General features: G+C 39.8%; 1 protein-coding gene across 1 annotated transcript in view; it reads right to left on the bottom strand.

The window, feature by feature from the left end:
• Positions 1-13598, bottom strand: part of tnk2b (tyrosine kinase, non-receptor, 2b) — a 32172-nt gene extending 18574 nt beyond the window's left edge. Inside the window, exons 1-9 of the mRNA XM_081598224.1 lie at positions 13197-13598; positions 8185-8362; positions 7082-7146; positions 4608-4877; positions 4349-4501; positions 3272-3435; positions 3074-3193; positions 2220-2346; positions 1975-2121 (exon numbers count right to left, since the gene is read on the bottom strand). Of these exons, the coding sequence (XP_081454350.1) occupies positions 1975-2121; positions 2220-2346; positions 3074-3193; positions 3272-3435; positions 4349-4501; positions 4608-4877; positions 7082-7146; positions 8185-8362; positions 13197-13259 (1287 nt within the window). The 5' untranslated portion in view covers positions 13260-13598. The remainder of the gene's footprint in view (positions 1-1974; positions 2122-2219; positions 2347-3073; positions 3194-3271; positions 3436-4348; positions 4502-4607; positions 4878-7081; positions 7147-8184; positions 8363-13196) is intronic.
• Between the last annotated feature and the right edge of the window lie 1588 nt (positions 13599-15186).

The raw sequence follows: 15186 nt of genomic DNA, 5'->3' as shown, positions 1-15186 counted from the left end.
TCAACAGAAAGAAAAAAAGGCAGGAAGAGACGATAAGCCGATAATTAAAATGAGGTCGATAGGTTTAATTTATCGTCCGATTAATTGATTTATCGTTTATCGCGGAGGCCTAGCCATGGAGATTAAAGGATTTCTTAAACATGCATCACACAATCAAGGCAACACTCTAGAGTAGCGGTTCTCAACGTGGGTGGTACCGCCCCCCAGGGGGCGTTCAGAGGATGGCAGGGGGCGCTGGCAGACATTTTTACAAAAGGGGGGCGCTGGGATGCCTTTGGGGGGCGTTTGGTCGAAGGTAAACTTTACACCTTAAATGCACAACAATGCCAGTTTAGACTTTGAGCAACTTGGTAAAACTGTATTGTGTAACATTAAACCATGCTTGGCTGCAACTGTATCGATGGCAGCTCTTCTTCTATTCAGTGTTTGTTAGCTTCTGTTAGCTTCTTGGTGCAGTTCCGCTCCTGCTACTGGTAGCTAAAATGACAATACCCTCACTGTGTATCCCTCTGAAAAATGAACCAATTTAAATAAAGAAATCCCTCCATGGGTGATACCACGATAGAGAGCGTTCATTTTATAGCGTTAACACGGTGCTGTAAGTGGTCCGGTATGAAACGGGGGTGATAGAACAACACAGCACTTTTAAATTTCAATAATCAGAATGCAGAAATTGTTTCCGTTGTTTTAAAAGGTTTATGTCAGTCTGCCTTTTCCCCATCGATACTCCCGACCGCCCTGCACCTTAGGGGTTTAAAAAAAAAAAAAAAAAAGACGCGCACATTGCGCAAAACTCTGAAACAGGAGAAGCGGGACATAAAACGGAGCGACGAACTAGATGTGAATTATGGCATAAAAACAGAGAATCCGACGCTGAACAGTGAAAAAAATCAACACATGATGTGAAACACATGACGATTAAGTGCAGGTGATGAGTGAAAATTACTGATGGTCAATAAATGATCAAATAAATCTACATAGCAATACACCAAGAGAGGACAATATTAATCAAATGAAACTAAATGGAAATGAATTAAGAACAAAATGCAAGAATAAACTAAGAAACTAAAGTAAATACAGAAGAATAAACTAGTATGGCAAGACCTTTCGAGCAATAATTAATATAGAGGACTGTATGGCAAGAATAAACAAACACTATTTCCAGATAAAAAGTAAAATAATATTGTTGAAATGTCATGGGTTTGTTGAGACCACATCTAGTACTGAGAATAAATATATCTTACAGACCATAACAGTAAAGAACTGATCACTTATTTATGTTTTTTATCAGATTTGACATTTATTTCTTCAATATTATTTTTCATGTCAGTGTTAATGTCATGAGGCTGATGACTCCATGACACTTTCAATTTGACTCATTAAGATTTGATTAAGAACCAGATTTGTAATTTCTGTCCAGTAAAACTATTAATCTATAAATCAATAGACAGGTCTATATAAAGATATAATCCATATTTCTGTCTCATATTTGTATGGCATTAAAAGGACCTGGAACTTTTGTTTTTCCACTGAAAGCTCTGGTTTGCACAATAAATGCCATATATATATATATATATATATATATATATATATATGTGTGTGTGTGTGTGTGTGTGTGTGTGTGTGTGTGTGTGTGTGTGTGTGTGTGTATAAAATATTATAGGAAGTGACAGAAATGACAAAACAAAATGGCAGGATTTAAGAAAAAACATATGATACACCAGATTTTTCAAGCCTAGTAATATGTACTTAAGCAAACAAATGTGCTTACTTTGTGTATTTGTACATTTCTTGAGCTACTGTATGACGTAATCCTTCACCGCAATCCCTTCGCACTCTTGAAAAGCTTTCTATGACCACTAGATGGAGCTCATGGTTCACTTGAACCAGTGGGAAGTGGTCAGGCCTCCACGCTCCAAAGGTGTTGAGATTAGCATCTGGTGTACACTTAAATATGTGAGTGTGATGTCTTACCTCCAGCAGGAATTCCCTCAGGGCGACAAAAGTGGGTCTGTCCCCTGGTTTCTGAGCCCAACACTGCAGCATGACATTATAGATGTCCTGGGGACAGTCCTCTGGCTTTGGAAGCCTTTCGCCTTCTTTATCAATCTTGTGGAGAATCTTATTTTTTAAATTCACACACAAAAAAAGAAACAAGATGACGGTAAACATCAGTCCTTTGTCTCGAATGTTGTGAAGTGAGTAATTTCAGCTCCTACCTGGCTGCCGTTCAGGCCCAGCCACGGCTCCTGGCCGTGCGTGAACATCTCCCAGAGAGTGACGCCGAACATCCAGGTGTCCGTAGCGTGGGAGAACGTTCTCGTCTTCAGGCTCTCTGGAGCACACCTGCAACAGGACAGGCAGGAAACTGAAGCCATTCACTGCTGCGTACTCAGAACCAGCCACACTTACTGACCCTCCGGTAAAGACGTTTGAAACAAAGTCTTGAAAAGTATTTCAATTTGATTGCAGTAACATCATCCCATGGTTAACAGAAAATGAAAAGTAAAATATTACATGAGAGCAAAATTATAATAATAATAATAATAATAATAATAATAATAATAATAATAATAATAAAGAAATCACCCTTATGGGTTGGTTATCCCTGTTGCACCTTTTTATACCATGCTTTTCCCCTCCACGCTTTTTAGGAGCGTTTTATAACTTCTCTCTTTTTTTTTTACAATATTCAAATTTTTCTGTGAGAATTTTTGGGTTTTCATTGTTTCTAAGTCATATTCATCAAAATTACAATAAACAGAAGCTTGAAAGCTTTATGTGTACTAAATCATTAAGTAAGAAACAATGAAAACTTAGAAACAATGAAAACCCAAAAATTCTCACAGAAAACGTTGCTAAATCAGATTTAGCACCCTGTGCCAAGTCTGAAATTAATCAAATATTTCATTTTTTCACAAAGTTTACATTTTGAGATGTACTTGCTGCTGCCCTATATGTAATCCCAGTTTCTGTGGACAATTCTCACCAAGTTATTTTTGCGATTTCTATAAATTATATAAAACGGAATATTTCCCAATCTACAATGTATTAGTTTAAGTCCTTCACCCACCAAGCAAAGGGAACCTTGCGATGCTCCTGCATCACATAGTGCTCATCGTTGTTAGGCAGCGCCCTCATCAGGCCAAAGTCCCCGATCTTCACTCTGTTAGCTGAGGAGAGCAGGATATTCCTGAACAAAGAAGAGGGTGCAGTTAGCAGTGATTAGTGTTTCCAACTTTCCTTTACATGGGTACCGTCTTTGCCTTACCTCGCCGCCAGGTCCCTGTGGATGAACCGTCTCTGCTCCAGGTAAGCCATGCCGCTCGCTACCTGAACGGCATACTGACACAGAGTGTGGATCACCACCGGGCCCTGAGGATGAACGCATCGCAGACGATCCAGCAGAGAACCCAGAGGAGCCAGCTCAGTCACCTGACAGGAAGGACAGCAAAGAGTAATGAAGACAAATTCTGAGATGCAAATTACAAATAAGTATTTTAATTTTTGTTATAGGCACATTGCAACGTGACCTCATGTGCATAAGATCGTCAGCGAGCAAAAAACAGTTCACAAAATATGATTACCATGGGTTTTAGCTGTAAACATAATGAGCTAAATCTTAAACGTATGCCTTACATATGAAGAGACATAGTGCTTTGCTGCTTATTGTTAACACTATAAAATGTGATTCCCTTTTACAGTTATATAGTTGCCACAGGTCAGTGAAAAGTTTTAATAAAAAAATACCAAGGGAGAGGGAAGTAGGTCAGCTACGCTAGCTTGACTTTGACAACCTTAACATGTAGATGTGCTGCAGAATTCGATGCGTCCTAGTTCAATCCACACATTAAGTCTGACAGATCATTAGCAGAGCAGGTGTTTAAATTAGCTAATCAACCACCAATCACTTATTAATAATCGCCAAATAAAACATTAAGCTTGAAAACATCAAACTGGTAATGGACTGAATGTTCTGTACTTTGTGTGGGAAATGCTTGCATGTTTTTTGGTGTCATGGAGGTGTTGTCTGTTCGTTGCTATGGCAACGGGTTTTTGTGTAGCCTAGATGACAAAAACAGGGAAAAAAAGGAATACGAGTGTTTTTGAGTCCTGTGTTATTTTCCCTTTGCTGTGGCACACTGCACTAAATTAATAACACCTACATCTGCAGGTTTCACTTTGTTAACGGGATTGTTTGACCGCAGCAGCGCGGCTACGGATGGAAAGTAAAAGAATTGTCTTTTTGCCCTCCAGCTTTGTGTGTATGTGCAAAATTTCCAGATGTAAAACAATAACATGCAACGTATCTATAAAGAACTGCTGGTGTTTGAGTCTGCGCCCCCACCATCTTCATGGGGTGTGTGAGCACCACGCCGTAGAGGCGGATGAGGTTTTGATGGTCCAGGGAGTGCATGGCGTTGACCTCGCAGATAAAATCCTCCAGAGCGTCCGGCTGACTGAGGACATCAGTCTTCAGACACTTTACCGCCACGTTCACCTGGAGGATCAACAGATTTATGGCTGATTTTTAACCCTCCGCCTTGCCGTGAAAATTTCACTTCATTCCCAAGAAACGGAATAAATGAACCGAAACGTCTTCTCACCACGTTCCCTCCAGGCGTCAGCCACTCCCCTCTCTTCACGACGCCAAACGAGCCGTCACCGAGCTTCTCAAACAGCGTCAGGTCCTTCTCTGGGATGAGGCAGGTGAGGGCCTGCTGCTGGCCGTCCAGTGGGCCGCCGCCACCGTGTAGCTGAGTGTCCAGGACGCCGTCACCCAGACAGAGGGGAGGTGTGAGGGACAGTTTGCGGAACGAAGAGGCCAGCTGGCCTTGCTGGGGGAATTCGCCCTCTATCCGCTTCCCACTGAACACCTGGAATGAAGAACAAATATTTTCTCTTCTACAAAAGCTACAACTTCAAAGTGAAAACACAGATTAAATCACCAAAATCAACAGCGATAACCCTAACCCTTATGGTGACCCCCAAAAATATTCATACCACTTTTTCATATTTTCTCACAAAATTCAACGGATTAAATTGAAGTTTTCTGTAACTGACCATTAAAACTAGACCACCACACTTTGTAGAACTTCATTTTGCTACGTTTACAGCTGTGAGTCATTTGGGGTGTGTTTATACCAACTTTTATAGGTTTTCGCTGTAGCTCCATACAGAATTGGGTAGTTGCATTATTCAAGTAACCTTTTGGGGGGAAAAAATTGCTTTTAGGAGTATTTTTACTACATTGAGCTTTGTACTCTAACTTGAGTAACTTTATTATTAAGTATCGCTACTCTTACTTCAGTAAAACCTCTGAACTCTCTATTCACCGTGAGAAACTTCACTGAATAAAGAACAAACACGTTTTAACCAAAGATTCACTAGACACACACCTGCAGTTTTTGTTAAAGTTTCATGAGTTTTATATTGAAAGAAACTGATTGGGAAAAATTTTGCCCGTTTTTGTCATTTAATTTTGGTCTTTAAAATACAAAAAATTTCCATATGCATTTATATCAAAGCAAACTCAATTATTCAAAGTAGTTTAAAAAGTTTTATCCAAGAGTGTAGGTACATGTTTAAGAAGTCCTCAAATCAGACTTTAAGTGACCGGTTTCCACTGTTCCATAAAAACCAGATATTTGGAGCACATGTTAGAAAATCGCTGTGTTGACAAACTCTCCTACTTGAGCTGAGGATCGCTGCAGCTCCTCCAGATTTTCTAGACGACCTTTGTCTTGGTGGGTTTGCAAATGTCCGAAACTCTATTTTTCTCCTGATCGGCTCCAATCACACAAAGCTCTGTGTGATTGGGTTACTGTTTCATAAACACACTTTACAGATTGCTATTGGTGAAAAACACTGAAAGCCAAAGTATGATTATCCTTTCATTTAACAAATATGCCCTACATTGTAGTCTTTGTGGTTCACCACATGCGAAAATGTCCGAATGTCATGTAAACTTTTGTACCTTTCTGAGTCGCTGACATTATGTTGGTTTAAGTTATGAGCTCATTATAATCACAAGGATAGAGAGTGGACTCTTGAATGGACCCACTGTACCAAACACGTACAACTGTCTGGATGTAACACGCAGCCGTTCGTATTCAACAAAACCAGACATGACATAATGCGACAGACCTTTTTAAAAACACCACCACCCTGTGGTCACGGTGTGGTCAGTCGATTTCAAATGGGAGGCTGGGCATTCATAAGATTCTAGCTGCGGCTGGGCAGCGCGCACACACACACACACACACACGCACACACACGCACTCAGAAAGCATGCTGAGGAAGCAGATGACTCCCTTTGGATGGTGCCAGAGGCGGAAACAGACAGGTGTAATTATAGATCCTGTGACTCCACTGCCAACAAGCACTCCTATTTGTTTACCACAGTTTTCCTGGAGGACTTAAGTTAGCATGTTGACTTTTTAAGAGTCTTGTCTTTTAGGTAATTCATTTATGCAGGGTTTCCCAGAGAAAACCCGCTGGTAGGGGGCACTAGTGTGGTACACCATGGTTTTGTGTTAAAAAAATGTTAAAAGTTCACCAAAAATGTAAAAATTTGACTACATAACTATATGTTATCAGAAGACACGATTAAGAATACTTAAACACCAACTATAGCGTCTTAACAAAAGGCAAACACAATGAATTGCAATTGAAATAAATATTTTTTTGACACCTCAGTCATCCTAATGAAGTAATCAGCCTTAAAACAAGCTATGTAGTGCATATAATGCTCACATTCAAAAGTAAATAAATTAAAAGAAATATTACCAAAAAATGGACAATGAGTCAGCATATTAATATACTTAACTAAATATTTTCAGGGTACAAAGCTCAAGTATTTTTTATATTAAACGACACTTGGCCTGGGGTGGCAGCAAGTAAAACCTGGTGGCCCGCCAGGCTTATGATAAATATTTGCCTCAACTTAAAGCGTAAGTGCCGCAGAGAGCTTTCTCTTTAAGAAGACTCATCCTTCTCATTCGTAGTGTACCGTCACACAACGCATACTAGAGTAATGAAAAGCATTCCTGCGTTTGGTGAATGGATTATTGACAGTCACCTTGCTCATCCAGGTTTTCCGCTTGGCCTTCCTCCTCTTTACGGCCTCCCAAAGACGTCTCTGGCCTGAATCCATGAGAAAAAGTAAAACACAGCGGTGAGTTAGTAAGGTGAAATTTTAAAATTATACAGAGGATAAACTTGTAGAATAAAGCAAAAAGTAAAAATAAAATCTTTAAGAGATGATTAAAGGAGTGGGCAGATAAAAGGTTTGCGAGTGCCTATAAGAGCAAAAGAAGTGGGATTCAATTAGTCTGAAGTAGCTCTGTGAAGGGAGGCCCCGAGGGAGTTCAGTAAGTGGATTTAGAATACGATTGCTGTGATCTCTTTCACACACACCCACACCACAGACAAAAGCTTCAGCACTCCGCTGTCTCCTCCTATTGTGTCTAATTATCAGCTGGGACGTGGAAGTAAAACTAAGGATGTTGGGTAGTGGAGGACTGAATTTAGATCTGATGACACTGAGCCATTACTAACCACAAAAGGAAATACATATGCAAAACAGAAATATTGATAAACATGACGGAGTATTAGATCACACTAAGAACATTTTAAAAATTAAATTCAATAAAGTCATGATGATTACAACTTTATTCTCAAAAATATTTAAACACTTTTTTTGTACGACTCTCTTGAAATACTATGACTTTATTCTTGAAATTTTATTTTTTATTCTTTTCTTAATATGGCCCAAATACTAAGCACACAGCCTTGAAGGTGGCTGCTGATTTTTTGTTTTTTAATTTCAAGATGTCTACTTTCTCGGTATGCTTCCAATATTAAATAATTTATTTCCGCTTTATTTTTATTTGACCCACAGTCCAGCCAAATAAAAATAAAATCATAGACTCAATACAAATTAATAAATTCTCACAGTCAGAAGGTTTGAAAAAATACTTTGAATACTATTTATATATGTAGTGGAAGAGGATTTGTCGCTTTTACTACTGAACTTACTCTCAGGCTTTTTCCAGCTCTTTACCAGAGTAAGTCAACAAAAACAACCAGCAGTGTAACTTGGCACAATAAATGCGATAAACAAACATCTGTAATGAGCCCAGCTCTGCCTTTAATTTCACACGCACAGATCTTCTGCCTCACCGGGTCGACCCATGCCAATTTTCTCCAAGTCTTCATTCTTGACGTAGTCGAAGTGCGAGAGTCGCGTGACGTTGAGGTCGTCTCGGATCCTCTTGAAGTACTGCTGCAGCTGCACCTCCATCAGCAGCTCCAGCAGCCATTCTGTTCCTTCCTCACACTGCATGCCACTGCCCAGTCTCTGGAGGACAGAGAGAAAACACTGGGTGTAAATCGATCAGTGCCGACTCAAAAGCTGTCGCTACATTTCCTGAGACAAAGTCAGTACAAACAAGCAAACCATTCTTTTCTGTATGAAAACAGAAGGGACCGGGCTCACAGACGGTTTCCTCTGCAGTGATCATTTGTAACGCAATTCCACTTTGGAATAAAAAAGTTCATCTCAGATTGGAAGCCAAATAAATGTTTCAAGTCAGGATATAAGTAGGTTTTTAGATTTGCTGCACCATAACTTTTTTAAGACAAGTAGGCGGGAAACTGTAAATCCTTAAAACATTTCAGCTACTTAAACGTATCTGCCATGTTTTCACTTTCATCTTAATGTAATAATAGAAATTTCCCAGACGAAAAAAAGAAAACTGTTAGTTAGAAAAATTTTCATCCAATGTGCCACTCCATCAGGATTACAACATAACACTCTTCAGTGTGGAGACTGAGGGAAGAACAAGTTTTAAGAATGTGTTAGCTACTAAGGATAATTTTATTTGAACACATCTTAAAAAAACCCACTAGTAATACCTGAGCTAAATTAGATGTTATAAAAAAATCTCATTAATGTCCTTCAAAGAATCATTATATAATATTTTTCAACAATCATCTCCAGAAGAGAGCCGGCTTTCTTTACCAGGTTGTTCAGCTTTTTGAGAATGTTTTCACAAGCAAATTGCTAAAATAACATTCTGAAACCAGTTTAAAACAATTAGATAATTATTCTATTATTTGTCATAGTAACAATGAAACAGCTGCTGCTCCCACACAGTGTGACATCACCTTTACTCAATACAAATTCATAAACTCCCACAGTCATAAGGCTTGGAAAAATACATTTCATGCTATTCATATATGTGGTGGAAGTAGTATTCAAGTACGTTTTTTGTTAATGGAGCCTGAGAATTCATTTTATTTTTGTTTTTGGTTGTTTTGTTTATTTAGTTTATCAGTTCCAGTGTTATGTGTTCTTTTGAAAATAAAGTACATCAGGAAATCGCATGTATTATTAGTCATTTCCATTAAATCAGTGTCAAAAGGTCTTGAAACAATATTATCGTTTATCGCAATAGTTTTTTAGACAATTAATTGCTCAGCAAAATTTGTTATCGTGACAGGCCTAGGTGGAAGAGGAATCTGCTCAATTCTTTAAAAGCTCAAATGCTAGAGATCAGAAATCGGGCATCTCTGTTAACAGCAATGTTCTACTCATTATTATGGATGGCCCGGTCAGTGATGTACCCCCAAAAGATGCTGGTTTCAAAACTGAGCACATAATAACTAAGACGATAACCAACAACGTTTCCCCCTTTTGAGCCTAGAGGCCCCGATAAATCAGTAAATCTGACTTAGTTCCTGGGCCGGAATGTTATATGCTGCTAGCTTTGGTGGAAACCATCCACATGCTTCACACTCAGCCCTCCAGCACAGAACAGAAACCCAGGATGAGAAATGCGCCGCTAGTGTCACTCAGAAGAACAGGGAAGCCCAACACAATGTGACCGCAATGCAATAATAAGACAGAGCATCAGTGCTCATTGTTCACAGGCACCAGCTGAAAATATCATCCATCACCATCAGCTTCACGAAACTTAAGATTTAAGGACAGTAGCACCAAGGTGATCCTAACAGTCGTCAAGGTGACAGTTGAGCAGAAAGCACGTTTAAATTACAGCGGAGGAAGAACTGTACCTGTTCAGGAAATTTCTCCCAGTCCCACAGACGAGTAAACGCCAAAGTGCCACGAATACTGCAGCGGGAAATAACAGAGACACTTCCTGTGCTGGCAAAGGCGAGGTCACAAGGTCCAGACAGAAATGTCAGAGGGGGGTCACAGCTTCCTCTCTACCATTTCAAATACGCTTACTTAAAGGTTGGCCTCCCATTGTTTAATGACTAGTGACCAAAGGAGCCAAACGTCAACGTGGCTCACACGCACAAGCACACACACACTGACCTACAGAAAATATGGGGCCAAACATTAAAAAAAAATTGTTTAAATATTCCTAATGTTCCCTTTGCACTCGATAAATATTAGCTGGGCATCTGCACGTCTTAGAAAGTACAATTTAAGACTTAAGACTTTTAATGCTACCTTGAATAAAATTTAAGATTTAAAAACTGAATATAAAGGAAGGCTGGGGAATTCTGCTGTTTTACAATCAAGGATAACAAACTGTGAAATTTCTGGGATCTGCTAATGACACTTGGCAGTGACATTATGCTTCTCACACCGGATAAGACTTTCAACAGCCTTAACCCCTGTAATGCTAAGCTTAATTTTATTTTTTCCTCCCACAGAATGCACCTAACCTTGTATGGGTTAGCAACAGACATTGTCTAACCAACTTGTGATACATTCCTACTTTCCTTACCCATGATATGACACCAAAACGCTAGCTAGGTAAGCTAAGGTTGCAGTAGCAGCTAGTTAGCGGAAGTTTCAACAACTTTGAGTTACAGAACGCAATGAAAATATTTGTCCCATAAAAATTATTTTCATAAAAGGTATTTTAATGCCTCAATTTTAGATAAAGGAATTTCTGACTTTTTAGTTTGCATACCTATACATATTCTTGTACACTCATAAAAGTTGGTTAGATAACATCTTTTTGAAAGCTCCAGGACTGACTAAAGCTCCAGTCATCTGAATCCATCTGCAGCCAGACGGTGCTTGGACAAACCCCTGGCTGACCCCGCTACATTTTAAGGACAGCATTGCTTTGGTAAGGAACACCACCGTCAGTAGTTCCACTGATACGGCTGATCCGAGTACACCTCTGCAGTGCAGCTTCCCTGGCAGTCGACATGTGGGTGTTATTTCTCTGGACGGTGCCAAAGACGCAGACTGGCTTCCTCCTGGGCCTCGACTTCATGACGGTGTCATATGTGAGGAATGAGGGGGCAAATTAAAGGTGCAAAAGCATTTCCGTGTCAGATGGTTATTTCTACATCAATTAATTAGGTAAATAAATACATATTAACCAATGTCAATACCTTGGATAAGACCAGGATACAGCTCAAGGGGGTGGGGGGTGCACTGGTTGGAGTTCTTTGGCCAATCACCAATCTTTAAAAAGCCTGACCTGCCAATTCCAACAACTCAAAACCTCAAAAGTTGCTAGAGGGGTCTGAAATGTTGCTAAATATAGTAACAAAGTTATTAAGTTGGCAACAGGGGGTGACTACTGTTAAACGCGCATCTTAACAGTGTGTGTGGGGAAAAGCGTCTGATATACAAACTTTTGTGGAGGTAGAGAAGATCGGTCAATCGATCGTCAATGATCCAAAATTTTAAAAATTGGTGCCGATTAGTATTTGAATTTCCATGTGATCCGTCATGGATTTTATGGTCAGCTGCACCTCCAGTAAACAATAACCAAATTCTGTGCTGCATATATTCAAAAATTGGAGCTAACTATTTGCATTTATGGCTTGTAAAGCTATAATCTAAGTTTTGCAAGTCACTTTATTTTGTTGATCAAATAATTTTTGTCTTACCCAAATAAAGTCTTTTTCTACTCTGAATGACATTCGCTGTGAGAGAGACAGTATTAGCTGCTGCAGCTCCTGGTCTTTCTTTATCAAGTGACCTGCTTAGCTATGCGTAGCTATCGGAACAGAGCACAGCTGAAATTGTATTGAGTTTAAGTAAAGCTCTCAGTTTAGGAAGCTGTAAGTTCTGTCCATGCACAATTCATAAGAACCATGATGAACTATGTTGAAAGCCAAATTACTAAATTACAAAACTGAGTAATTGTTAGTGAACATGTTAACATTTATATTAGTTACATACCTCAATTGGTAACTGGTTTCTACCAGCAACACTTCAGTGTGTATGTTCTTGCTGGATGAAGAAGCATCCAGTAAATTTTCAGGTGTTTCAATTTTATGAAAAAAAATGAAATGGACAGAGAGTTGAGAAGCTAAACCGAAACATCGTCAACAACATGTTTCCATCTTTACTGATATAGACCAAGTAATGTTTATATTTATTATAGTACCAAATGAAGTGTTGGACTTTATCTTAAAAAATCTAGTCAGTATTTGGGAAAAATCTCTAATTGCACACTATGAAGATGGTGTACATCCACGAAAGAGCTTATAATTATTTAGAGTTAAGTCAGAATTAAAATAAATAGCATTTTTCCTTTGAGAAGAAAGAGAAAATTGAGCTGTTCTTTTTTGTTCGAGGTTGTGTTCAATTTAAATAAAACAAAGGAATAATCTTTAGGTGTTTATCATTTTCCAAAGAAAAATAAAATGTTTTGGTATACGAGTGTATCACAGCAAGATTGCAATGTTCCGACCCGAAGCCGTGACTTTTAGCAGGACCCTGAGAAACCAAACTCTGGTCAGAAGTCCAGGACTGAGGGTACTTTAATAGCTTTGTTTTTCTACCTCTAAAAAGCATCAAGAGATGGTGAGAACTGTTGGAGAGAAGGACATTTTTGTCCAAGACCCTTTTGCAAACACTACAAAAGGCAATGCTTAGGACCAAAAAGGAAGTATGAAGGAAGGATGAGAAAGAGGAATGTGGGAATTTGGAAGTAGCAAAGCAACATGATTTCTGGCTCAACTCATTCCTCATAGTGGTGGTGAAGTAAGACACACGCACACGCACAGAAATCTCTTGGCCCAGACTAGGTTCTGCTGTAACATCCTGCTGCTGCTGCAACAACAACAAGTCTCCCAGAGGAGAGCCCCTTTCACATCTTCCTGACTTCACCATACCACAACCATGATTCATGGTTCGCGGCTCCACCACATGACCCAGCTCCGTAGCTACAACCGCGGCGGACACTTACACGGTACAGATGGAAGCGTGCCACGAAGGGGAAGGCTTTTTTCAGCTTGTCGATGCGCCGCATTGCCGAACTGCTTCTTCTGGATCAGAGTGAAAAATTAAAGTGCGAGTTGATTCAAATAGCTGCCCTTTAGGCTGTTAATAAAGGTTTGGAGTGACAGAAGATGTGCCGACAGTCTTTGGATGTGAACCTGAAGCTTTCATCCAGTGAGCGGGAAGCAAAACTTCCATGGCAGGACAAGTTCCCACGTAAAGCCTCTACAGCCTCATCGCAGGGTCAAGAAGGCGCTTAAATGCAGCACTCACGCATACAAAACAGAAAGATAAAAAAAAAAGTCTGATTATATGAGGATGGGTCAGCCTCGTCCTGCGTGTGCAGACAGCAATGAGCCAGTTATTTAAACTTGCAGAACTTCACAAATAAGACACGCCTCCTTCCTCCGGTCCTTCCTCCATCCCCTCCCCGACTCTCAGCTTTGCATATGCAACAACCCGTCTGTTTGCTTTTCCGTCCCGCCGACGCGCGTGGAACTAAAAATAGAAACAACTTCTCCCCGATTCTACTCCTCTGCAATTGGAGAAGCAGCGCAGGCGTTCCAGGGAGGAGAGCCGCTTAAATTTCCCAAAATGTGTTTCGCCTCTAGTGAAACTGCACGTGTTTGCAAGTTCTTTTCCCACCTTCTTTCTGAAACTCTACTCTCCGCCCCACTGTCCCCCGCACCCCTCCCGCCTCACGACGTCCTGCAAGCATGGAGTTGGTCAGTGCAGAGCGGAGTGAAGCAGAACAGGACAGGGCTGTGCGTGGTGCAGAGGACAGAGGCTTCATGGTGTTCGGCTCAGCGCAGCATTTGATCCAGGGCCAAGGGGTCACATTCAACCACAGGGTTGGGGGAAAAGGGATAGGGGGGCCGGCTTCCTGTGATGCAACAGCCCCAAACACAAAAGGATACACACACACAGGGAGAATGCACAGGCATGGTGCTTCGCATAAGTATCCATAATCCTTGAACCTTTCCAGGTTTTGTCGCCTTACAAGCAGAATTTTGTGGCGATGTTAATGATTTAACGAGAAGACACTTTTGCATTTTCATTCAGCCCCCTCCAACTCTGAAACCATGAAAAAAAAATCCAATGTTACCAGTTATCTTCAGAAATCAGATAATTAGCGACTACAGAGGTTTGTTAGAGAGCAAATGGCATCAAGAAAACCATCGACGAGGTTAGAATTAAGGCTGAAGCTTTTCTAAAGATGTACGTTACAAACAGAAAATAATTTCACAAGTTGGCTTTTATTTCAACCATCCCTCTGTGAATTGTATGATTGAGTACCAGGACCAGGCTTCAAGAACTTTTGGTTAATTATAAAAATATAGTCATAAATTTAGCAGAATAAAGACGCTATCATATCAAAAAACATCTTAAAATGAGAAAAATTGTTTCAATGCGAAAAAAAAGCATCGATCACCACCCTGAATACACCATACTTACAGTGAAACATGGTGGTGACAGAATCATGCTGTGGGGATTCTCGTCTTAGAGTCAAATAAAGGCAAAATCCTGGAAGAAGATTGTTAGAAGCTGAAAATGACTTTTTTTTTTAGAAGAAAGCAGAAATTTCAGTTTATAGATGTGAAAAACAAGTAAAGCTATGTAGCTATAAGTGAATGAATGGAAAGATGTTTCTCTAAAGTTCTGAATTGGGGTGAGAGTGGGAAGAAAATGCACCCCACACTTTTCAAATTGTTGTCAGTAAACTATCTGAACATGTATGCATCGTTTTCCCCCTGCTTCACCATTACCCAGTGTAACAGAATTGTCTATCATTGGGGTGGGCATTTATTGTGTCGTTTATCATTTATTATTCTAAATTTCTTATAAGAATTTAGATTTATTGATGTTGGGACAAATTCCAATTTTTTATGCTAAAAAAAAAAAAAACTGCATTGTCCAGATTTTAAGTTTTACTAGTTTCCACACTATGTTCAGTGACA

The sequence above is a fragment of the Poecilia reticulata genome, chromosome 17, assembly GCF_904066995.2.
Source record: "Poecilia reticulata chromosome 17, P_reticulata-male-v2, whole genome shotgun sequence".
NCBI classification, from domain to species: Eukaryota; Metazoa; Chordata; class Actinopteri; order Cyprinodontiformes; family Poeciliidae; genus Poecilia; species Poecilia reticulata.
Note: the sequence above shows the minus strand (reverse complement) of the source record. Positions and strands in the feature narration are given on the sequence as shown.